Source organism: Microtus oregoni, unplaced genomic scaffold (assembly GCF_018167655.1).
Source record: "Microtus oregoni isolate MIOR12 unplaced genomic scaffold, Mior012 000004F_ref0000308, whole genome shotgun sequence".
Classification (NCBI taxonomy): domain Eukaryota; kingdom Metazoa; phylum Chordata; class Mammalia; order Rodentia; family Cricetidae; genus Microtus; species Microtus oregoni.
In genome coordinates, this window is record NW_024543063.1 from 30,506,036 (window position 1) to 30,532,490 (window position 26,455).

The 26,455-nt window shown below is 41.8% G+C and overlaps 1 protein-coding gene across 3 annotated transcripts; it reads right to left on the reverse strand.

The window, feature by feature from the left end:
* Window positions 1–814: 814 nt before the first annotated feature.
* Window positions 815–26,281, reverse strand: LOC121447033 (zinc finger protein 120-like). 3 transcript variants are annotated; one of them, XM_041650019.1, is made up of 4 exons: window positions 26,239–26,281; window positions 12,512–12,638; window positions 12,252–12,312; window positions 815–2,114 (listed from the first exon to the last, which is right to left on the reverse strand). In XM_041650019.1, the coding sequence occupies exons 1-4, from the start codon at window positions 26,242–26,244 to the stop codon at window positions 2,009–2,011; spliced, it is 300 nt and encodes a 99-aa protein (XP_041505953.1). In that variant the 5' UTR covers window positions 26,245–26,281; the 3' UTR covers window positions 815–2,008. The 3 variants fall into 3 exon arrangements, with proteins under 3 accessions (XP_041505953.1, XP_041505952.1, XP_041505954.1); XM_041650018.1 differs by lacking the exon at window positions 815–2,114 and adding an exon at window positions 10,301–11,160; XM_041650020.1 differs by lacking the exon at window positions 815–2,114 and having other exon boundaries at window positions 11,301–12,312.
* Between the last annotated feature and the right edge of the window lie 174 nt (window positions 26,282–26,455).

A 26,455-nucleotide genomic window follows, 5' to 3' on the forward strand; every position in this document is an offset into this window, starting at 1 on the left:
GCTTTTCTCATGTGCCTACGGATATACCCCAGCCATCAATTCTGGAACGAATGCGAGATTTCCAGGTGTCAGGGTGGCCAGGGGTCTCTATGCCTGGGCTCGGAGATCTGGAGAGCCTTCAACCGCACCTGCAGATCGGGTTTGTGAGCAAATGGGTCATGAGGGGCCTTAGGAAACCAAGGGGGGGGGAGGTCCCCTATATTGGATCTTATAGGGGGTTAGTCCGAGCTGAGACGGGGTGTTTTGTACACAGAACAGGGCTAGGGGAAGGAGCTGTACCCAGTCTCTAGTGCCAGATTCCAAAGGCTAATCTGGTTTTATTTATCCTTTTTACCTGTCCTGAACTCGGGTCTGTATGTACAATGTAATTTTCCCCAGTCTTACCTATGCCCTGACTTTTCTGGGCAACAAGGCAGTTTTACCATCAATTCTCGATTACCTCGGGCAGGCCAAACCTCGAGAAGATTTCTTTGATCTTCTTAGTCCTGGTAAGAAAAAGCTTCTCTGCCTTCCGGCCCATGTCCCTTTAAGTAGGCTGCTCAGGTCATTCACCATTGCTGCCCTGCCTTCTTCAGCAAATCCAGCATGTGCCACCAAAACCGGCTCTCCTTGGCATTGCTGAACCCCAAGCTTCCCACAGCTGTGGTCTGGGGGCTGGGAGCAGTTGTTCTCTGTGAAACTTGCAAGCAGCTCAGGAAGGCTGTTTGGAATTGGGCTCCAGCACCTCCTGAACCCCTCCTCACTTCAGTCAGCTGCTACCTGCGGGGGGGGGGGGGGGGGCCGGTGGCTGTAAGCAGTCCCCAGGCTTGGGCTGTGACCCAGGCAGCTGGGGGGAGGATTCAGCCGGCAGTGGCTGCAGAGCCTTCCTCAGTGAGGTGGGCATGGCAGAGGCAGAGAGCAGCCTGCTTTTCTTTACAGCCCCGGAGAACAGTAGGGGAAGTCAAAGTCTCCAACAGGTCTTTTTCTAATAAAAGCGTGGGACACTCAGGAATAATCAGCCATCCTTGTGTCCATAGTCAAATGCTTTAGACATAGCGAGGGGGAACTCCTACCCCCTTTTTCCCCATACACCCCAGAATTGGACACCTGGGTGCACAGCGTAAGCAAGGGGGGGAATTTCAGTACTGTCACTGTGGCTGCTGCGTAGGCCTCTCAGGTGGGCAGAACGCCGCTTCAGTAGCCGGCTGTGCTCAGCAGCTGCTTTGGGAAGTGTCTCGAGCCCAAAGCCCTGTAGGGCCACTCCTCCTCACTGAAGTCCGCATTTGGCTACTCGGGCTGCTCTGTCTGAGGTCCACAGTCTCTGCAGATGTCGTCTTTTGTCGCCTCCCTATCTGTCTAATTTTTTTTTTCTTTTACTAAGTCCTGGAGGGAGCATCTCTACAGTTCCTCCATTCTCTGCAACTTGCTATGAATGTCTGATGCTGACTGGCCTATAAAAGACATCACTACATTGGCTTGGTGATCTGCTGCCATGGGATCAAAAGGAGTGTACATCCTGTACCCCTCCAATAGTCTTTCTAAAAGTCCTGCAGGAGTACTATCAGACCTTTGTACTATTGCTCTTACCTTAGCCAAATTAGCAAATTAGTGGGGTGCTTTGCAAGCCCCCCCCTTTTTTTAGACCCACCAATTGAACTCTGGCAATAAAGACGGAGCTGCTCCCTACCAGCTGGAGTATTGAAGTCCCATCCTCTATCTTGTCCGGTGATTGGGTTGGCCTGCTGTCAGCTCCTGGGACATTCTTTTTTCCTCTGTGCTTAGGAGCACCTGTAAGAGCTGCTGGCAATCATCCCAAGTGGGCTGATGAATAACCAGAACAGATTCTATAAGCCCAGTCACGGCCTGAGAGTCCCAAGAGAAGGAAGGGTTATAAGATTAGAGGCAGAACCCTGCTACTGAGCGAAGGGGAAATGCTTGGGAGGTCACTCTCTCTAGTGGACATCCCTCCCCTGTCCCAGCATAGACACTGAGTACTGAAGTTTTCAGGGCTAGGGCCCTGCGGGGCTCCTCAGGAATGAAGTTCTTCCTCCGGGGAGGAGGACGGAGAAGTCTGCCATGCTCGGCTGGATATCAGGAAGAACAGGAGGTGCCTGGATTCTGGGTTTCTTTCGCTCCTGTACAGGAAAGAGAGAAGACAAAAGGCTCGAGGAGGGGCAGCCATCACCTCCTCCAGCCGCTTTCGGAATCAGGGGAACTGATGATGGCCAGGGGGCCAGTGCCAGGTTCTGAATTCCTGCAGGTGGATTTTAAAGATTTATTTATTATGTATATAACATTCCTTCCATGTATGCCTGCAGGCCAGAAGAGGGCACCAGATCTCATTATAGATGGCTGTGAGCCACCATGTGGTTGCTGGGAATTGAACTCAGGACCTCTGGAAGAGCAGTCAGTGCTCTTAACCTCTGAGCCATCTCTCCAGCCCCCCCCCCTTTTTTTAAAAGATGGATTTATTTACTGCAGGTGGATTTTAACAAAGACAAACTGACATACAAAAACAAAAATACAAAGAGACAGACATAAACTCAAAACCAGAAGCTGGTGCTCTCACCACCACTCTGGTGTAGAAGTGAAAATACACAAGAACAGAAAGATAGGCATAGACTCAAAATCAGAAGCCACGCGGCAGTAGATCCAAAAATACAGATGGAGGATCACGTCTCCCCTGTAGATTAAGGTGACCTGGTCACCCCTCCCTCCCATAAATGCCCATGAAATATCTTTCAGGGCTAGAGCAAGGGATCTCAGGAGATATCTGCCTCCTCCCTTAGCCCCTTTTCAATACAGACCCTGCGCAAGTACAGTTCTCAGATTACTGTTCTACAATTACACAGAAACACAATACACAAACAGACATACAAATGAGCTTGTTTCTTTATACCTCCAACTGGGTTTAGAGTGTGTCTGTGAAGGCGTAAGTCATAAACAATGCCACACCAGTTTGGAATTATGATTAATAGGGTGGTATTTATTTAAAGGGGAAAAAACTTACAGATCACTGTCAGCCCTCTGCGCAACCAGGAAGTGAGTCTAGTCACTGGCAGAGCTGGAAGTGAAGAGAGAGAGGAAAGGGAAGTGGCCGCTTTTTTAAAGGGAGAGAGACCACGCCCCAATGGGCTGGTATCTCAGCGGCGATAGGCTGGAGGAGTGGGAGGACCTCCCGTAACATGTCTGGGAGTGACTCGATTCCCAGTCAGGGAACCAAATGTTGGACTCTAGCGTCCAAACACCAAGGAGGAGTCGCCCCCAGAAACCACCTCACACACACAGCTGATGCAAAAAGCTTGAGGATTTTATTAATTCTGTCATGACAGGGTCCCTCAGCATTTGGGAAGTCAAGAGACCTCGAATAGCTGGTACAAGACTGTACTTTTAAAGGGGCCACAGAAGCAAGGGGGGTTGTTTTTTTGACTATTCTGATTGGCTTATTTGAAAGGGCTATTACCAATAATTGACTAGAGAGCTGTTGCCAGATCAGATGAGGTAAGAGGTCATTTTGACCCCGTTTCCCAGGGGACTGAATCAAAACATATGTATAAGGGTAATTGTTCAGGAACTGAGTACATGCATGTGTAGCTGTTAGGTCCTTGGTTTCCAGGGGAGGAGGGGAAGCACTATGGCACAGAGGCTGAGAGGATTCAGAATTTTCAGAATTGTCTTAAAGTCTTACATTAGTTAACCTGCTGAAGCTCTGCTGGCCCTGATAACTGTATAATGTTCAAATCAGAGTGAATCCCTTCAAATATTTATGGCAAAAAGAAGAAAGTTTCAGTCTACTTTTGTGTGTTAATTTATAGTTTATCTCTGTCTGTAGTGTAAAGAGGGGCAATCGTTTTAGAACTACGGTCTATATTACTTGGCACAAGGAAAATGAACGAATATGGTTTGGATCTGCGCTGATAGAGACTGATCTCAGACTGGGTGTGAAAGTTTATACATAAATATTTTTCTATAGCAGTATGAAAGAGCATGCATTATACCTTGCTCAAAGTCGTCATTATCACCCAGAGACATGTATGCTTGAGCCCTTCTGTGGGTTTAGGTTTTGGGTGGGGGTTTGCTGCATATCCCAAGCAGGCCTTGAACTTGTGATCAGGCTCTCCTGCTGTAAGTTACAAGCATGCGTCATCACCTCTGGCTACTGGCAAACTTATTCCCTTCATCATATTTGATCATATATTAATTATAATTTGTGCTGTTTTGAACTAGAATAGAATTGAAAGTGTGATTTCTCGCCTACCCTAGTGTCTAAGTCTCATTTATCACTCCCAACATGTGAACCAATGCCACGTGAATAAAGTGGGATCGAAAGATTGATTTCTGATTCCCAGGAAGTAAGTCATTCTTCATTTCCAGATGTGATGTGCTATTACTGCTATGCTAGCATAGTTCTAATCCATTACCAATTCTTAATTAGTATGGAGTGATTAGTGTAATGTGGACCACAGATCAACCGCTATCTGCCTGTATATGGATCAGATACTGAATTGGATATTTTAAAAGAAATGTAACAACAAATAAGCAAGCGTAGTAAAGACTGTCTGGGGCTCACAAAGGCAAATTATTCACTGACCCTTAAAGACTGTTCTACCTCTAAACAATCCACGGATAAAATGGACACAATAATTCAGATATACAATTAGCTATTCTTTTTGTTTGTTTGTTTTTTGTTGTTTTTCGAGACAGGGTTTCTCTGTGGTTTTGGTTCCTGTCCTGGCACTAGCTCTTGTAAACCAGGCTGGTCTCGAACTCACAAAGATCCGCCTGCCTCTGCCTCCCGAGTGCTGGGATTAAAGGCGTGCGCCACCACCGCCCGGCCAATTAGCTATTCTTAATTTGGTAATTCCACCCTTAGGTATTTGAACAGTAGTATCTCTTTTAGTCTATCATCTTAACAGCTACTGTCCCTTCCACAATACAGTGTGGCTGTGTGTACTAAATGTGATATTCCTCCTTCAGTTATTAACATAATTAACCTTTTTAGTAAGGAGTGTCCTTTAACCATCCCCTCACACAGTCTCTCTGTATAGCCCTGGTTGTTCTGGGACTCTCTCTGTAGAGCAGCCTAGACTCAAATTCAAGAGATCCACTTTCCTCTGGTTTCAAAGTCCTTGGGCTAAGGGCGTGGGCCGCCATTGCCCTGAAGTGTCCTTATTTTAAATTCACAGCTCACAGGTTCTTCCAGATGAAGCCAGTTTACATTTATTTATGTATGTGACATTACTGGGATATACTTAATGATTACCTTTTATTATTAAGAACACTGCTATAATTATGTGCTCGCTTAAGCGAAATATATTTATAATTTTATACAGAAACAGTACAAATTAATTAAAGCACCTTAATTGGTACCACAGTGTTAACAGATCCCAAAGCAAACTACTCCAGGTTTTGTGAGACACCCAGAAACATGCTGCAGAAAGGAATGACTAGATTAACTGGGAATCTAGCTGAAGTAATTCGTTCCTTATGGGGGGGCTTTGAAGATGATTAACTGATAAGACAGAAACCTTCTTTGCTATTCAGAAGTAGCCAGCTAAGACATCACTATATAACTTGTGGATTAAGACATTAAGAAAGTTTGTTAAAATCAGAACAGTGCCTGATAAAGCAGATGAAATAAGCCTGGTGGGTTGCTTTTGGGATCTAGAAAGAGCTGGAGATTAAGGCTTCAGTAGTGTCAGCTTCTACGGAAGGGAAAGGCCATACTTAGTAGTCATGATTACTGTTTTCCAAAATGCTACAGGTTGGGACACAAATATGGATTTCTTAGTCTTCACAGGTAGGGCACAGCCTCAATGAGTCAGCAGTCAGTCTGCATTTATAAAGGATAAAGCCTGAGACTTCGTTCCCTCGTTCCACACTCACTCAGAAATTTCTTTTTCTTTTTTTTTAAATATTTATTTATTTATTATGGATACAATATTCTGTTTGCATATATGCCTGCTAGAAGAGGACACCAGACCTCATTACAGATGGTTGTGAGCCACCATGTGGTTGCTGGGAATCGAACTCGGGTCCTTTGGAAGAGCATGCAATGCTCTTAACCGCTGAGCCATCTCTCCAGCCCCACTCAGAAATTTCTTAATTGAATTAAGGGTAATTACTAAACTATATACGGAAGAAGCTGCAGTGTTATTTCTGACTTTAGAAATACAAATTTAATCTTTCTTTTTTTAAAATTTATTATTATGTATTCAGTGTTCTGTCTGCATGTATGCCTGTAGGCCAGAAGAGGGCACCAGATCTCATTACAGATGCTGTGAGCCACCACGTGGTTGCTGGGAATTAAACTCAGGACCTCTGGAAGAGGAGCCAGTGCTCTTAACCACTGAGCCAGCTCTCCAGCCCTAGAACTGCAACACTCACACTTGCGTACAGGAAGCAAACTGTGGGAGAGGTAGAGCCGCTGATATGCATGGGGAAGCTCAACGGCGCTGATGTGCATGGGGCTGCCGAGACTACCAAACTAGCTGGTATGGCGGCTGCTCACATGAGGCCTGCTGCTTACCTCACTATCAGCCTGGTCTACATTACTGCAATGTGGTTCCCTTGTTTGACACAGACTGAAGCTTTCTGTCATTTTAAAATGGGTAACTTGTGGTGCGCATTCAGTAGTGAGTTTGAGGCCAGCTTAGCAAAGTCTGTCTGTGGGACCTTTCTAAACACCCAGGGGCTGGAATTGTAGCTCAGAGGCAGAATCCTTGCCATGTACAAGTAGGGGGTTCACTCCCTAGCATGGGAGGGAAAAGAAAGGCAGCTTGATTATATGATTATAATGTCTTCCACATCACTGATCTCGAGAAGCCTGATCAGTGTGTGTAAAGAGAAAGCTGGGATCACAATTCTTGCACTCAACTAGTTTTGGGTTTTTTTCCCCCTCCCCAAGACAGGATTTCTCTGTTTAACTCTGGCTGTCCTGGAATTTGGGGATTAAGGGCATGTGGCACCACCACCCAGCTTCAACTCATTTTTAATAAGCCTTAGAGGTCTTTAAAGAAATTAATTTTCAAGGACTTACTGAATTGGAATATTATAGAAAATCTGATTTTGAGTCTTTTTAATTTTTTGAGACAGAGTTCCTCTATAGCTTTGGAGCCTGTCCTGGTACTAGGTATTGTAGACCAGGCTGGCCTCGAACTCAGAGACCTCCCTGCCTCTGCCTCCCGAGTGCTGGGATTAAAGGTGTGCGCTACCATTCCCCCCCCCCCGATTTTTAGTCTTGAAGGACTGCAAGTTAAACCGTGTTGAAGTAGAGTAATCAATAATGCCACTCTTTTTCTTTTGTCATTTTATTTTTATTTTTTTATTGAAAAAATTCCCGCCTCCTCCCCGCCTCCCATTTCCCTCCCACTCCTCTCGCCCTCCCCCCACTCCATTCCCCCTCCCTCTCCAGTCTGAAGAGCAGTCCGAATTCCCTGTCCTGTGGGAAGTCCAAGGTCCTCCCCCCCTTGTCATTTTATTTCTTTTTGTATTATTTGTTGAAACATAATTTTCAGAATTTCCTAAAGTACTTTCTTCACATTTTTTTTCATCACTTTCTTCCAGGCAGGATTTCATTATTCTCGGGCTGACCAATTCACAATATAGCTAATGTTGGCCTTGAATTCCTAATCTTCCTTTCTCCACTTCCCACATTCTAGGAATTCAGGTGTGCTATCCAACCCTTTTAATTTTATAATTTTATTCTAAAAGTTATTTCCAGATAGGATCTCATCAAGTTGAGCATACTGGCCTAGAACTTACAATCTTCCTGCCTAATCCTTCCAAGTAGCTAATATAGAAGGCATATGAACTGTTTTTATTTTTTATGAAAGACTCAATATTTTATAAATAAGTAGGAGCACATGCTACTTTTCATCCTTTTTATTCTCATGAAATTAAAACATGATGGTCTAGGTAGATGGCTCAGGGGGTTAAGTGCTGTCCACACAAGAATGAGTACCCAAGTTTGGATTCCTAGAATCCACTAAAGCTGGGTGTATAAATGCAAACCTAGAATCTCAGCATCCTGTGGATGAGGGACAGAAGCAGCAAACCAAAGACCCAAAGCTGTCCTCTGACCCCTTCTGTGCATGTGGCTCACATGGTTCCTGTGAACATGGACAGACACCCACATGTGGCTCACACGGTTCCTGTGAACAAGGACAGACACCCACATGTGGCTCACACGGTTCCTGTGAACATGGACAGACACCCACATGTGGCTCACACGGTTCCTGTGAACATGGACAGGCACCCACATGTGGCTCATACGGTTCCTATGAACATGGACAGACACCCACATACACAAAATATAAAACTATTACAAGTCTCTTGTAATTTGTTCCTGTAAATGTGAAGGTGTAGATTTAGGATAATTTCAAAGCAAATTCAAAAAAGAAACAAAAAGACTATTTTCTCCGGCTTCAGCTGTGTTGGATTGTGCAGGTCTTGCTACCTAGAATAGGTAGACTCTGGTGACGCCATATTGCATTTTCTATTGATTTGTTCTTTTTTATTTTATTTATTTAGATTTAGTTATTTCATGTAAATAAGGAGAAGTATAAAATCTAGAAGGGTTACATTATCATTTAAATTCTTAGTGCAAGTGTTACAACTCTGGAGGGAAAGTACCCTGACTGTTGGGGACAGGCTCTACCTACAGCTGTGAAAAGAAGTTACCCTGGGTACCTACAGCTGTGAGGAGAAAGGTGTCCTGACTGTTGGGAAGTCAGGCTGTACCTGACACTGTGGAGGGAAGGCATCCTGGATACCTGCAGCTCTAAAGAGAATGGTACCCTGGCTATTGGGAGTCAGGCTATAAATACAGCATTGAAGGGAAGGTATGTTGAATAGCTAAAGCTGAGAGGAGAAAGGAATACTGACCGTCAGGAGTTCAGGCTATACCCGAAGCTGTGTTCTAGTAGGGGACAATCTCCAGTGGATGTAGCAATCCTGCTTCTCCCCAAAGCAGAGCCATTACAGCTGGGCTCTTGCCCACTGTTAAGAGAGTTCCCAGCAGAGATCCCATTGCTCTTCTGCTTCAGTCTCCTAAGGGTGTTTCCGAGCAGGGGTGTCAATGCTTCTCTGCTCTGTTACAATATGGAGTTCCCCAGCAGAGATGTCCATTTTTCTCAGCTATGGACCAAGTTTTTACTTTTCTGCTTCACTCAACTAAGGGGAAAGCACCTACAGAAACATAGCAGTCTGCTCTGGCTCTACAAAAAACCTGCTGCTGGGGCTGGAGAGATGGCTCAGCGGTTAAGAGCATTGCCTGCTCTTCCAAAGGTCCTGAGTTCAATTCCCAGCAACCACATGGTGGCTCACAACCATCTGTAATGAGGTCTGGTGCCCTCTTCTGGCCTGCAGGCAAACTCAAAAACAGAATATTGTATACATAATAAATAAATATTAAAAAAAAAAAAAAACAAAACCTGCTACTTCGGCCCTGCACCCATAATGTTATTTCCAAGCAGAGGTGTCCCTTGCTTCAACTAAAAAAAGTCTTCACCCAAAAATCATTCAAGAGATTTATTTGGGAGGAAGAAATCCAGGATAGTTGATGCCTCTGCCAGGAACGGGTAGCTGCCAACTGAACCGGCAAAGGGCATAGCAAAGGGCATATATTGGGCTTCTTACGAGCAGGGAGATTTTCAGGGTGGGAACTGGTCAGATTTCAATCCCTGAGCTTGAACAAGCTCAGAGATTGTTTGCTTCTGTGCTCAGCTTTGTTAGCTTTCCTGCTCAGAGATTGGTTGGTTTCATGCTCAGTTGGTTAGGGATGGAGTGTGTTTCTTTGGCTCTGGTTTCAGGGTCAGAGTGTGTTTCTTTGACTGGCCCTTTTACCCCACACAATGGCTTCATAAACTCATTTTTTACATTTGTTTGCAAGGGAAACAATGTAAAGTTGGACATCATGATGGTTGAATAGATTGTTGACACTGTCAATATTTTTTCTACAAAATATTCTTGTGTAACTGAATGCAAGTGTGTTGAATAAAGATCTTACCAAATACTTTACAATAATAAGCCCTTGGTATTTTCACAGGTATTCAAAGACTATTGTAAGATGCAGACTGCACAAATTGACTGCACAAAGGTTTTCCTCCTATATACACTGCAAAGCTGCACCACACCAACTATATTTTTAGGATTCCCTGTAGTATGGCTCCTCTCACGATTTTGAAGACTACTGACACATATAAAGGCTTTAGCACACTGATTACATTCAGTTTCTCTCCATTATATGTTCTTTTATGTATTTGAAGATTACTGGGATGTGCAAAAGATTTACCACATTGTTTACAATCATAGGGTTTCTCTCCAGTATGTTGTTTTATTTGTTTAGGGATGATTGTGTTGTACAAAGGCTTTACCACATTGATTATAGTCAATAGTTAGTCTCCAGCATGTCTTCTTTTATGCTTTTTAAGATACCTATGACACGAAAAGGCTTTACTACACTGATTACATTTGTAGGGTTTCTCTCCGGTATGTGTTCTTCTATGTGTTCGGAGATGACTGTGGTCTGAAAAGGCTTTACCACATTGATTGCATTCATAGGGTTTCTCTCCAGTGTGTGTTCTTTTATGTATTTGAAGAGTAATTTGTTGTGCAAAGGCTTTACCACATTGATTGCATTTATAGGGTTTCTCTCCAGTGTGTATTCTTTTATGTGTTTGAAGATGACTGGGGTGAGAAAAGGCTTTACCACATTGACTGCATTCATAGGGTTTCTCTCCAGTGTGTGTTCTTTTATGTGCATGAAGATTACCATGACGTGCAAAGGCTTTACCACAGTGATTGCATTCATAGGGTTTCTCTCCAGTGTGTATTCTTTCATGTATTTGAAGATTTCTATGATGTGGAAAGGCTTTACCACATTGATTACATTCATAGGGTTTCTCTCCAGTGTGTGTTCTTTTATGTGTTCGAAGATTACTATGACGTGCAAAGGCTTTACCACATTGATTACATTGATAGCGTTTTTCTCCAGTATGTGTTCTTTTATGCATTTGAAGATGTCTATCATGTGCAAAGGCTTTGCCACATTGGCTAGACTTATAGGGTTTTTCTCCAGCATGTGTTCTTTCATGCCTTTGAAGATGACTGTCATATGCTAAGGCTTTAACATATTGAGTATATACAGAAGGTTTCTCTCCAGTATGACTTCTTTCATGCCTGCAAGGATAATTGGTACACATAAAACCTTTACCACATTCAATACACTGTTGAATCAATATATCTTATGAATAAATTTTACAATTTGGTCCAATTGTAAAGATAAAATCTAAGATTTTATCACCGTGTTTATTAAGGGCTGTTTTGCATCTTTGAAGATACCTGTGATGGTAAGATCCTTTATTACAAGGTTCGCATACACAGAATATTTTTATATGAGATTTTGCACCTATTTCAAGAGAGCTGGAAAAACTGAGAGCGTCACCACTCTTATTGCATTTATAAATTATCCTATACTTCTGACTCATACTCTATTGTTAAGTCACCTAGGACAAACAGAAGTTTATACTCAGTCCTAGTGCTCATAGGGCTCTCTGCAGTGTGTGTGTGTTGATGGATTGAAGCTGGGAAACCAAATACTTGTATACTTGAATCAAATTCAAGAAGTATATTCGATGTGGCGACTGCTACAAAACTTCTAATTGTTCTCAGAGAGAAGAGTGTTATGCCTGCCCATATCCCTATGCTCATATGACTTGTATCCAGAGTGACCTATGAAGAATAACAAATAAAAGGCACACAGTTTGACTTTCTGTTTCTCATAGACATGTGGTATAGGGATTAAGATTTCTCGATAACAACAGCACCTTGGCTCTTGGCCCTAACTGCAGCTCTCACGATACACAGCACAGGAACAACAAGTATATTAGTAACACTTGTTTTACTATGGGCTGTATGTTTATTACAAAGTTTTGGAGATATACTTATTACCTATCCAACATGTATAGCTTTTGTACAATGAGTGGTATGAATCTAAATAGATCGGCAGTTCTACAGCACAGCTCTCATAGAACTATGATGCAAATGGTGATATCTGCTAAGGAACTATTTCCTTGTCTTCTCTCTTAATAGAATGCCTTGCAAATGCAATTCACCTACCTGAAATTGAGGTACATGGTTTGTGAGAATTTAATAATCTTCAATGTACATGAATTTATGTTTGTTTACACTGCTGCTTCTGTTTACAACTTCCAGGACACATTACAGTTCCTTCAGAGGCACGTTTGTATCAGCTTGCACATGATAATTACCTTCCATGTCTTTGAGAACTTTGACAATGTTCCTCAATATTATGGTCTTCCCAACTGTATCCTAAAATATAGTACCAGAAAATGTATGGTATATTATTGAAAATTGTGCAGACTTTAAGTTACTATCTTCGGTGAACCTTAGAGCCATGCCTGATTTATTCACCTCATTCTTCTTTCCCAAGCAAACTACAGAAGAGCGGCAAGAATCAAGGTAACAGTTCTCCCCTTATTTCAAAACCTGAAGGAAGATCCAGTCTTACCTATGGCAGTGAGGTTCCTGTAGGTCTCCAGCATCACATCTTTGTAGAGATTCCTCTGGAAAGGATCCAGCAACTTCCACTCTTCCCAAGTGAAGTCAACATGAACATCATCATAGGTCACTGCATTCTGAAATGACCCACACATGTGTACAACAAAAAGCATGATAGTGACATTGTAAATATATACTTCTTTGACAGTATAGTCATATAACTGTGGTGTTCCTCATACTTATTACATGATATAGACATTATAAGGCAATCCCCAAGTCACTTTAGAAGGAAACTGAATAGGAGCTTCCCCTCTGTCATTTCTGTACACTGTAAATGGGATATCACCTTGCAAGAGAAATGACTACAAAAAATGGAAAGAAATAGATCAACGAAAGGAAACAAATCAACAGTTCAGAGCACACATGAATGAAAGTGTATAATTTCTAACTACAAAATAGAAAAATAAGATGGGTAAGCTGAGCGTATTGGCTCACACCATTGACCGCTGCATTCAGAAGTTCCCGAGGTGAATGCAGTCAGTTCCAGGACAGTCAGAAGTACATAGTAAGGCCCTGCCTCCAGGGGGAGAGATAGCTCAGCAGTTAAGAACACTGGCTATTCTTTAAGAGGCCCTGAGTTCAAATCTCAGTAACCACAAGGTGGCTTACAACCATCCATAGTGAGATCTGGTGCCCTCTTCTGGCCTGCAGGGATACATGCAGACAGAACACTGTATACATAGTAAACAAATCTTAAAAATGAAGACCCTGCCAGGCAGTAGTAACATACACCTTTAATCCCAGCACTGGGGAGTACTCCGGAGGCAGAGGCAGGCGGACCTCTGTAAATTTGAGGCCAAACTGTTCTGCAAGAGCTAGTTTCAGGACAGGCTCCAAAGTTACAGAGAAACCCTGTCTTGAAAATAATACATAAACAAAGACCCCATCCCCCATGCAAAAATCAAACAAAAAAAAAACAGATTTTTTTAGTGATTTTTTTTGTAGAGTTAATATATTCACTCCAGTTCTATATTCACCTTCCAGAAACCTGAACTACCCCAAATTAAACTGTAACATCAATGGTATTTTATTAACTGGTACTGCATGTTGTGGAGGTCCAGAAAGGTGAGCCTATTTCTACCTTGTCTGATGGTCACAGAGTTTGGAGGTTGTTCAAAATGGTTGACAAGTGTAGCTACATGTTCCGACTCAGGATGTGTTTGCTTGGTTATTTTGACATTAAGACGGCTCCTACAGATAGATCCATTCCATCCTCACAGATGTTCAGGACATGCATGTGCACTTCTGCTCCTCCTTTTGTACTGAGGTCACCTGGGGAGTGGCTCCCCTCGGGACACTTGGGCTAAGGTGGCTTCACGGCCTAAACAACAGAATGCTAATGACTTGGTGTCTCAAAGTGTTGAAGCAATTCATTGCTCAAGTTGTCATTTATATCATGTTTAAAAAGTCTTTTGTTGCCTTATGGCAAATTAAACACGGATGATTTCAGTATTCACAGGAACACCCTCCAGGGACTTTTCTATGGTTTCTGTTTTATTATTTTTTACAAGTCTTAGTATTCTTTATATTTCCAAATCCCCAGGTCCCTACCCTGGCAAGAAGTGGTTTTGTCAAGGCTTGTCCCCTACAGCATCTTTAAACAGTTACAAATGGACATATGAAAATATTAGCAATATAAATGTGGCGCATAAGTAATCAACACAGTACAGAACACTCAGTTCTTGTTGGTCTTGCATATAGGTGGGCTCAATCGCCAGTACTTACTTGTGGGATCACAACTATCCATCATTCCATGTTGCAATAAGGACGCTTGTTTGTTCCTGGCTGCTTAGCCCCACCAAAATAATCACACGGAAACTGTACTAATTAAAATACTGCTTGGCCCATTAGCTCTAGCTTCTTATTGGCTAAGTCTTACATATTAATTTAACCTATTTCCATTAATCTGTGCATCACCACGAGGTTGTGGCCTACCAACAAAGTTTCAGCACGTCTGTCTCCAGCAGCAGCTCCATGGCTTCTCCTTGACTCCACCTCCTTCTCCCAACATCCAGTTTAGTTTTTCCCACCTACTTAAGTTCTGCCCTGCTATAGGTCCAAAGCAGTTTCTTTATTCATTAATGATAATCACAGCATACAGAAGAGAATCCCACATCACCTCCCCTTTTCTGTTTAAATAAGAAAGGTTTTTGATGGAGGAAGGTCAATGGCTAATAAAGAAACTGCCATTAAAGAACCTCTTAATATAGTTACAGATTCACAATATGCAGAAAGAGTTATCTTGCATATTGAAACCGCTGAATTTATACCAGACATAATCAGGAACAGGCTTTGTCCGATGTACATAACACACATCCGGTCCCATACAGGTCTGTCTGGTCCTCTAGCACAAGGCAACGCTGAGATTGATCAATTATTGATTGGAAGCATGTTGCAGGCCTCAGAATTTCATAAAAAGCATCATGTTGATGGAGGAAGGTCATTGGTTAAAAAAATAAACTGCTTGGCTGGTCCTCATAGGTTAAAACATAGGTGGGAGGAGTAAACAGAACAGAATGCTGGGAGGAAGAGGAAGTGAGCTCAGACTCGACAGCTCTGCTCGCTGGAGCAGAGGCTTGCTCCACTCTCCCAGGCAGACGCACACGATGAAGCAAGCCGCCAGGTCAGACGTGCTGAATCATTCCCGGTAAGACCGGAGCTACACAGCTTATTAGAGATGGGTTGATCGGGATATGAGAATTAGCCTAGAAGAGGCTAGATAGAAATGGGCCAAGCAGTGTTTAAATGAATACAGTTTGTGTGTTGTTATTTCGGGGCATAAGCTAGCAGGCGGCTGGGGAGCTGGGGACGCAGCCCCGCCGCTCCTATTACTACATCATGTCAATAGTAAAGGCCTAAAGAAAGAATTTTCCATTACTTGGCAACAAGCTAAGGACATTATAAAGAGATGTCCTACTTGTTCTTTCTATAATCAAACACCGTTGCCTGCAGGGAGTAACCCAAAGGATACTAAAAGAAATGAAATCTGGCAGATGGATGTGTTCCACTTTGTGGAATTTGGTAAATTAAAATATGTACACCACACCTTAGACACGTATTCAGGTTTTCAATGGGCTACTGCCCTGAGCTCAGAAAAGGCTGATTCAGTAATCACACATTTATTGGAAGTTATGGCCATCATGGGTATACCTACACAAATAAAGACAGACAATGGTCCAGCATATGTATCTAAGAAAATGAAACGCTTTTTTGATTATTATAATATAAAACACATTACAGGTATACCAAATAATCCTACAGGTCAGGCAGTTATAGAAAGATCAAACCGTACTATAAAGGATATGCTGAACAAACAGAAAGGGACCGAAAATACCCCAGAAATAGATTACATAATGCTGTATTAACCTTGAATTTTCTTAATGCTAATGAGAAAGGAACGACAGTGGCAGAAAGACATTGGATAATGGAAAAGTCTGCTGAACTAAATCAACCGATTTATTTCAAAGATGTGCTGACCTCTCAATGGAAGCCAGGAGATGTGCTATGTTGGGGAAGGGGTTTTGCTCTTGTTTCCACAGGAGAAGAAAAATTGTGGATACCATTAAAATTAATAAAGTTTCGATTTGAAGAGGAGAAACCTCTTGGAAAGGAGAATGACAGCTCATCCACAATGATGATATTCATACAGGAGGTAAGAAAAACATAGAATGGGGGCAGGGTTCTCTTATCTCTGCAGGAAAACACTCATCTTCAAAAAATTCAAGGGACCCTGGATGTTTGAATATTGACAGATGGAATCTATTTACAACCCAATAAGAATCAGCAAGAAAATCAAATAGGTCCCGCAAGTAAAATTATTCTACTCTTATCTTTAAATATGTATTAATGTGCATTTATTTATAAATATATAGAGCTGGTTTTGAAGTTGGACTCTGGCTCAGTCCCTCTCCAATTCCAAGCCTGTTGGTAAGAGAAAAACCCAGAGTTTCTGGAGTTTCTGTCTCATGTCAAGAGCCATGATATGGGACAGAAAGAAATATGAGTTTAGAAAACATCTTTGCTTCTCTTCATATCTATCATACTTTTCATTGAATATATCTATCATGCCTTTCATTGAATATATGTATGTCTATATATGTCTATATGATTAATGTTTAAGTTTTTCACAATGAACAATGAGTTTTTCCTGCAGTGACATTTGAAGTTTCCAGGAAGAAGATGGGGCCCCACAACAACAACTCCACCTGGTTGATATGAAGTCCTGATACTGGTAGCACTACTACAAGACCTGTTTTGGGTACCAGCTGCACAAGACAGTTCCAACTTGGTTAGCTGAAATGGTGCACATCTTGTACAACATTCTGGCCAGACCTCCACAAAATACTCAGACTATTTGCAATTTTAAAAGACATTGATCTTGAAATTTAACCATCATTTTACTTTCACAGGATCCCCCAGAAAGAACGTCGCCCCCATGACAGCTGGAAGTAATTCTACAGGATGACGTCCCCTCTCCCAGTAAAGTTTGCCCTTGGGTTTAGAGACATCATTTAGGGGTTGATTATAATTAGTATACACGGTTGAGGGTTGGGGGAGGAATTTTATAAGTTCAGGGATCATTTGAAAAAAAAAGAGGGATAATGGGATAACAGATTGGTACTTGTTGGTACTTGTGAGTTATTGTTTTGAGACAAATATATTGATATCGATTCTTATATAGATACAAAGTTAAATTAAATTGACTATTGTATGCATATGCATGCTTCTACCTCTGTTTAAAACATTTTTATGTATTGATATATACATTGTATTGATATTGTATATTTATCAAGTTGCAGTGTACATTTCTACCTCTAAGACACTTATATACTGTTTGTGTATTGATATATATTTACCATATTGTATTGTATATTTGTACATTGTTTATATTTGGAGGTCATTATCCTCATTTGTTGCACAGTTGTTTATTGTCTTAGTCTTTAAGTTAGATAGGTATTGAGAATTATATAGATCAATAGTATTCTAAGTTTGTCATTTATAATTAGACTAATCAGGTTCTTTAGATACATAGAGATTATACTCAGTATAGATAATCTTCAACCTCTTCAAAGAGCTGTAGAAAATGGCCTTTAGTCTAACTCAGAGTTTTGTGGTAGTGAGACACAATTGCTCCTGGCAACACCGATCTATTCCTGAGAGAATGTTGAGCACCAAAGACACTCCACCTGGAGCCTTTCTTCTTAGCTGAACTGGCTTTTGGGCAAAGAAATGCCCATACCTCAACCACTGACAGAATACAGAGTATCCGTGAATGGAAAAAACAGAGGACTGTCATCCTGCCAAGACAAGGTAAGATAGTTTTGACAAGTTTCTTGCCTTTGAAAATGGCACATTTAAAGGGGGAAATGATATAGGTATGAATAATTTGCATTGGTATGGATTTTAAGGTCAATTTTGTTATATGTATATGTATTTCTAATATTAAGGTATTGTGATTGTGAAGTTCATTTTTAAAATGTAATGTATAATTAGGAAATATAGGTTGTTAATGGATAATCATCAATAATAATCAAGCTTGTAGTCATGTTAGTTAGATTTTCTAGATATATAGAGATATAGTTCAGTAAGATAGGCATTCTTCATATCTTTCAAAGACTACAGAATATGGCATTTAATGTTTTAATAACTTAGGGTTTTTCATGACAATGAGACACGTCTGCTCCTGGCGGCAACAATCTACTTCAAGAAGAAGATGGGCATCGAAGAGGCACCTTATGGAGTTTGATAGTCATTTGAGAAAGAAACTGCTCTTGCCTGGACTATTGCATAAAGTGGACACAGAGACCCCCCACCCCCCAGAGAGAGGACTGCTGAACTTGCCTAAAGGTGAGATGGTCTTTCGGGATTTCTGATTCATGAAAGAGTCTGCAAGACATTCTGCAGGACACAGCAAAAAGTGACTTGAACTGTTTTTGGAATTTTCCTGCTTCATGGAAATGTCTGCTGGAAACTATGGGGCTGTAGGACGAAGATGGATGCCCCAACGGTACAGAGGAACTTTGGGTGACTGTCCAGGCAGCGAAATGTCTCTGTCATTTCTAGAGTTTTGGACTTCTTGTTTGCTTAGGTAATATTATATCCTTCTGGAGTCTTTGATGGAGTTGAAGAATGGTTAGTTATAGTTTTCCTTAGTTTTATGATAAAAGGTAAAGTAGATATAAATATTGTAACTGTAATTCTTGCTTGATAACTGTTTTGTTATATGTAATTTTACTATGTTAAAGTGAAAGCATTTCTTTTTTATTTAAACAGAAAAAGGGGAAATGATGGAGGAAGGTCATTGGTTAATAGACTGCCTTGGCCCTGATAGGACAGAAAATTAGGTAGGCGGAGTAGACAGAACAGAATGCTGGGAGAAAGAAGCCGAGTCAGGCAGTCGCCATGATTCTCCCACCCAACACAGATGCAGGTTAAGATCTTCCCTGGTAAGCCACCTTGTGGGCTACACAGATTATTAGAAATGGGTTAGATCAATATGTAAGAGGTAGCCAATAAGAGGCTGGAACTAATGGGCCAGGCAGTGTTTAAAAGAATACAGTTTCCGTGTAATTATTTTGGGTAAAGCTAGCCGGGTGGCGGGACACAGCCCTGCCGTTCCTTACTACAGGTTTTAACTTTAACATAGAAAAATTATTTTTAACTTTAACATAGAAAAATTACATATAACAAAACAGGTATTAAGCAAGAATTACAGTTACAATATTTATATCCACTTTATCTTTAATCGTATCTAAGGAAAACTATAATAATATCTATCTATTCTTCAATTCCATCAAAGACTCCTGAAGGATATAATATTACCTAAGTAAAGGAAGTACTTTGTAAGCAACTTCCAAAACTCTAGAATTGACAGAGACATCTCACTACCTGGACAGTCACCCAAAGTTCTTCTGTACTGTTGAGGCATCCATCTTCAGCCTACAGGCCCATAGCATCTGGCAGACTTTTCCATGAAGCAGGAAATTTCAAAGACAGTTCCACCTATATTAGCAGTTTGTCAGTCACTTTCTTCTGTGTCCTCCAGAATATTCAGAATACCATCAAGCAGTCCAAGCAAGAACAGTTTCTTGCCCAAATGGCTAGTAAACTCCTTAAGGAGCTTCTCTGATGCCCATCCTCCTCTTGAAGCAATTGGTGCTGCCAGGAACAGATGTGTCTTATTGTCATGAAAAGCCCTAAATTCTTTTTTTTTTTTCAATTTTTCGAGACAGGGTTTCTCTGTAGCTTTGGAGCCTGTCCTGGCACTAGCTCTTGTAGACCAGGCTGGCCTTGAACTCAGAGATCCGCCTGCCCCTGCCTCCCAAGTGCTGGGATTAAAGGCATGCGCCACCACCGCCCGGCCCCTAAATTCTTAAAACATTTTAGATGCCATATTCTGTGTCTTTGAAAGGTTTGAAGAATGCCTATCTATCTGAAATTTATCTCTGTACATCTAGAAAACCTAACTAACATGACTACAAGCTTGATCATTATAGATGTGTATCTATTAACCTGTATTTCTTAATTATATATTACATTTTTAAATGAGCTTCACAAACATAATACCTTAATCAAGATCAAAAATACATATACACAGTATAACAAAACTGACCTTGAATTTGTATCAATAAACCAAGATCCATACCCATGTAAATCTCTATAGCATATCCCCCTTTAAATGTAAACAATATTTGGGAATTTGGTCATAGTACTCTCCAAACTGCTTCCTGCTGTTTATTGGGTGAAGTAATTTTTTGAGGGGTGGTCAAATTGACCTTTCAGGGGCTCTTGGTCCATCAAGCCATATTAGTCTGGAAGCAATCCACAGGTTTTCATCTTCTGTGGAAACAAAAGAAGAACCTCTTTTCCAAGCAACATATCCTTAGACCCATATTTTGAATTAAAGACACCTTTAAAGTATATTTGTTGGTTACTTAGCTCCTTCACAATCAAAAACTTCAAAGAAAACACAATCATATACACAATCCAGGCTCAATGCAAGACGGTCAACGGATGTGTTAAAAGCATTTGGGGTCCGTTGCTAGGAAATACTGACTTTGACATTGCTAAATGTTTTTCTGGACGCACGGAGCAACGAATAGCTGAAGAAAGAGAGCAGGAACATGGCAGCCCAGTGATGGCTGAAGTCGGTGAGCAGAGACCCCCTCTGCAAAAATCATGGCCTGAACAGGCTCTTCCTGCCCCCCTCTTCACCCCAACCTTACAGTCTTCAGAGTAAATGATAGTCTTGTCTTCTCCCAGGCCTGGTCAACTTCCTTCCCTGTACCCTAACAGCTGAGCTCTGAGACCCATCCAAGTACTGACATTCCTGTTCTGCTAGACGCAGCTGCCTGCCACCCCTGCTGAAACCCAGTGATGTGGCCAGAGCTCGGCTTTCTATCAGTTCTTAAGTGTGGCTCTCCCTCACAAGACCATACACTCCCAAGTCCTTTCTTTCTAGTAATATCTGAGCTAAGTCCATGATAAACATCTCTTTTTACCCAGGTGTGGTCATGTGAGGCAGAAGCAGATGGATCTCTACAAGTTCCAAAGCTAGCATATCTACTACCTAATGAGTTCCAGGCCCAACGGGTTAGAAAGTGAGACTGTGTCTCAAAACAGACTCAAGGGAAAAATCTCTACTTAATAAACTTCAGGGCTGTGAAAACGGTTTAATAATTAACAAACTCACCACGCAATTGTCCCTTTACTTCTGAGAGTCATCAAGGGACGGTTTTCCTAGTGCAATACCCATCCCACCTACGGTTCTAAGGAAGTGAAAGTAGGAGCAGCCAAGCAATACGATTTGTGTAAGGAAAGAGGAAAGCCGGGAGAGCAGGTAGCACATCCGCTCCTGGGGAAAGCCCAGAATTATACAGCAAACTATCCGCCAGCCTTGCCAAAAATGGGTTAAATTCTCCCTGACCTCGCCAAAAAGGATTTGTTCATGCTATTTCCAAGCCTTGTCCCACAAAGAAGTCACATGGCTCCCGGCACAGGGGTTGCAGGATAATATCTCTTAGTCATTTCAGGTGTCAGCCACTGCTCCCCCTCATGCCATTCTCAGAAATGAATATAGACAAGCATGGTAGCAGAGCCTGGCAGATCTTTTTTTTTTTATTTTTTTATGGTTTATTTAACTTTATTTTATGTGCAGTGGTGTGAAGGTGTCAGATCCCCTGGAACTGGATCTTCAGACAGTTGTGAGCTGCCATGTGGGTGCTGGGAATTGAACCCGGGTCCTCAGGAAGAGCAGTCAGTGCTCTTAACCGCTGAACCATCTCTCCAGTCCCCCCTTTTTTTAAAAAATATCTATTTATTTATGTATACAATATTCTGTCTGTGTGTATGCCTGCAGGCCAGAAGAGGGCACCAGACCTCATTACAGATGGTTGTGAGCCACCATGTGGTTGCCAGGAATTGAACCCAGGACCTTTGGAAGAGCAGACAATGCTTTTAACCACTGAGCCATCTCTCCAGCCCCATGGCAGATCTTTTTAAATTTGAGCCCGTTTGGTCTACAGAGTGAGTATGATAGTAAGAAATGTCTTAGTAGCACACACACAATCACACACAAAAACATAAATATAGTTGAATATAATTTTGCATTATTCGAGACAAGATCTCATTAGAAAGCTCCAGTTGGCCTAGAACTCACAATGGATAATTATATACTGAATATTTTAAAACAAATTCCAGTAAACATTTCATTCTATACCACTGGCTCATTATTCAAAGCCTGGCAGTTTTCTATACAAGAGGGAGCTTTCAACAATTTTCTTCATATTTACTTATATTTCAAGAAAACTGGAAATTCATAACAACTGGGAGAAATTTCATAATCTTTACGTTCTTAGGTTGTTTTTCTCCATCCAATCATTCTATGAAATCAATATCAATTTTTTTGAGCTTTTTCTAATTTAGAAACGTTTTAACTAGCGCATTGTAAATGGAGGTGTTTGGAAGTTTTGTTTGAATGCTAAGACTCCAACTATGGAAGCTGAAACAACACTTACCAAAGTAAATATTCCAGCTGCCAGTAACCCAATGAGTTTTTAAGAATGCTTTTCTAGGGCTGGAGAGATGGCTCAGCGGTTAAGAGCATTGCTTGTTCTTCCAAAGGTCCTGAGTTCAAATCCCAGCAACCACATGGTGGCTCACAACCATCTGAAATGAGGTCCGGTGCCCTCTTCTGGCCTGCAGACAGAATATTGTATACATAATAAATAAATAAATATTTAAAAAAAAAAGAATGCTTTTCTAAAATAGGTAGAAATTTTCCAATTACTGTATTGGAATTGTTGGAAAACTACTCTTTTAAATTTTCCTGGGGTGAAAAATAAAAGGAGGTTATTGGTTCACAGTTATAGTACTATTTGCTGTACTATCAGCACACTGAGTTAAATAGCTATTATTGTTATTTAACATGAACTAAAGGATGATATATGTGGCCACTAGATTTTCTATTAACACATGGGGGGCAACTATTCAAGCCTATGTGTAATAGGATTGTATCAAAGGTTTATTAGCAGTGTCTCTCATATTATTTTCTAATGAATAATAAAACATGTACAGCCTTTGTTAGAGTTTCCATTGCTGTGAAGAGATACCATGACCATGGCAACTCTTATAAAGGGAAAACAATTAATTTGGGCAGCATTTTCAGAGGTTTAGTCCATTATCGTCACATTGCCACGTGGTAGCATGCAGGAAGTCACAGTGCTGGAGACACTGTACATCTTGACCCACAGGCAACATGAAGAGAGACGAGACCTCAAAACCCACCCGCACAGTGGCACACTTCCTCCAACAAGACCAGACCTACTGCAACAAGGGTACACCTAATAGTATCACTCTCTATGAACTTATGGGGCCAATTATATTAAGTATTAATTGATAAGTATTCTGAAATCCCCAGTTGCGGGTGTCTTTGACTCATTTACTTGCTCTTGGGATCCTTATCTTCAGACTGGGCTGCCCAATCCAGCCTTGATAGGATGGTTTGAGCCTAGTGTCATTGTATGTACCTTGTTATACCGTTGTATGGGATGGTTTTGTGTGTCTACTTGACACCAAGCCAGAGACATCAGAAAAGACGGAGCTTTAGTGGATGAAATGCCTCCATGAGATCCATCAGTAAGGCATTTTCTCAATTATTGATCAATGGGAGGAGGGCCCAGCCCATTGAGCGCGGTCCCATCCCAGTGCTGGTGGTCCTGGGTTCTATAAGAAGGGAAGTCATTTGGAGTAACCCAATAAGCAGCACCCCTCCAGGGCATTAGCATCACCTCCAGTCTCCAGGATTCTGCACTGGCTGAGTTTCTGGCCTGACTTCCTTTAATAGTGAACATCAATCTGAAAGTGCAATGCAAATTAACCCTTTTTTCCCCATCTTGCTTTTTGGTAATGGTGTTTCATCACAACAATAGAAACCCTAACTAAGACACCATGTCTAGTCAGTATCTGTGAGAGACCTCAGGAAAATGGAAGAGGGGGAAGTTTGGGGGAAGGTTGAGGACTGAGAGGAGCGGAGAGAGGAATGGTGCGGTTGGGATGAGAGAAGAATAAATAAAACATAAATGAAAGAGAGGACTATGAACAAGCAAAGGAAGACAGAATCAAAGAAAGACAAAAACTCAACAGGCCAAATCCTTTGGCTCTGTCTCAGACAATGGGGCTTCATTTTCAAAGGGCATAGATAGTGTTGGGAGTAATTGAGTCCTGGCCTTCAGCTGCTCTTCCCTGTCTAGAGCCTTCTAATTGAGGTTACTAGAAGCTGTGCTTTGCCTAGAAGATCAGAGGATGGGATTTTCACCTGTTGGCCATTGACTGCAGGGTATTTAAGCCTCCATGGTGCTATTAAAGAAGGGTCAGATAGCTCTATGCCTGCAACTTCTCACAATCTCTGTCCTTTGCTACTTCCAATCCCCGTACACAGCTCTCAATGGCAGAAGTCTCATAGCTTGGGATCTCCACATCCTGTGATCTCAAATTCAACCCCCCTTCATCTTCACCACTGCATACAATCAACTCACACACTCTCCTCACTGAGGGTCTGACTCTGTCAAACAGATGGGTACAATAGTGATGAACTGACCACAGGAAAAAGATCCATCCATAACTTTTAAACTTTGCATCTTTCTTGTTTCCAGAATCAGTACAACATAGGAGACCCTGCCAAGTTTGGATGGACCCCACCAAACATGCACAACTGTTATTGCAGGTTCTGTATGAAGTTCCTTCCTGGGACTAGAAATCACTTTGCTTACTCCTTCCAGGAATCAAAGGCTCAGGTGGATGGAGTCTTAGCCTTGGGGCACATTCCTAGACTTCCACTGCGGAGCCAGGGCCTTCCCTTCAAAGGGGCCAAACTCCTTGAAAATTCCTGCCTCTTTCTCACCACCTGACTGACGTATGAAACTCCCTACTGCTGTTTTTCTCCACAAAACACAGACTTTTCATTTCTTTCTAAGCCCATTTGTTTTTCACTGTAGACCTGAGTCTCAGTAATAACCACCCAACAGAGGCAATAAATATTAGAATAATAAATAAAATTATCTAAGAAATCAGCTCATTACTTTTTAATACCATCTTACTTACTTTTTCAGTACATGGCGAGAATAAGAAAATTTGGGGGCTAAAATATCCTACAAATGACCTCTGGCTACATTCTTCATGGAGTTTTATAAGCACCTGTGCTAACTTACCAGGCCACAGTCCCCCAATGGGGCTACAAAGGAGGAAGCCAGGCTTTAGATAGCGGGACCACAGCAAGTCAAGGCTGTGACTGATTTATTAACAGCAATCAGACTTTTATGCCTTGATCAGAAACAGAAGATAATGGCAATTTCCAGGATCAATACAATTCTAGTTGCCATGGTGTAAGGAACTTTGCAACCTGTACAGGGTACACAAGATTAATCTCTGAAACCAAATGTCCTGTGAAGCTTCCGTTCTTCCTTGACTACTAAGGGATCATACAGAGAAACACAAAGCAGCCTGAATGTTTCACTGGTTGGGGCAGGGAGGGGCTACATCAGGAACCAGAAGGCACCTTGTGCCCCAGGAGCCATGGACTTTAACCTGAAAATCCTATGACACATGTCTCTCAAGGCAGACAGTCCAGGCCATGTCCACGGTTCCCTGCAGAGCCTTACCCACTAAAATCCTATAACCTTGAGACCTACTGTTTGCAATTACTCTCAACATTGCAATTTTCCAAGTCCTACTAGAACAGCTGATGGAGCTCTGTGAACAGCTTTCTACAGTTTTACCATCTAAAGTCCTAATACCTTCAACATTCCCCCAGATCCCAACATTCACGGGTCCTTTGCAACAACAAAATCACCTTTAAGGCACCATTTTTTATTGTTGTTGTTCAAACTTTCTTCTCCGTTGCCATCATTAAATTCTCTAACCAAAAGCAACTCAGATAATGAACAGGTTTATGTGGTTGATACCCCTAGCTCACAATCTTCCTTGTGGGAGATTAGGATAGAAACTCAAGCTAATAACTTGTAGAAGGAGCTGCGGGCTGTGCTCCTGCTGCCCGGCTCCCACACCACGGGTTAGCTTTTGCCCCAAAATAACAACACACAAACTGTATTCATATAAACACTGCTTGGCCCATTAGCTCCAGCCTCCTACTGGCCAACTCTCACATCCTTATCAACCCACCTCCATTAAAGTGACCCACCAGGAAGATTCTAGCGTACTTTCTTCTTGGGCTGGAGCTTCATCACGTCTGCCCTGGAGAGGAGCGGCATGGCGTCTGGCTCACTTCCCTTCTTCCCAGCATTCTGTTCTGTCTACTCCACCCACCTATGTTCTGACCTATCAGGCGAAGCAGTTTCTTTATTAATTAACCAATGACCTTCCCACATCAATAACTGAA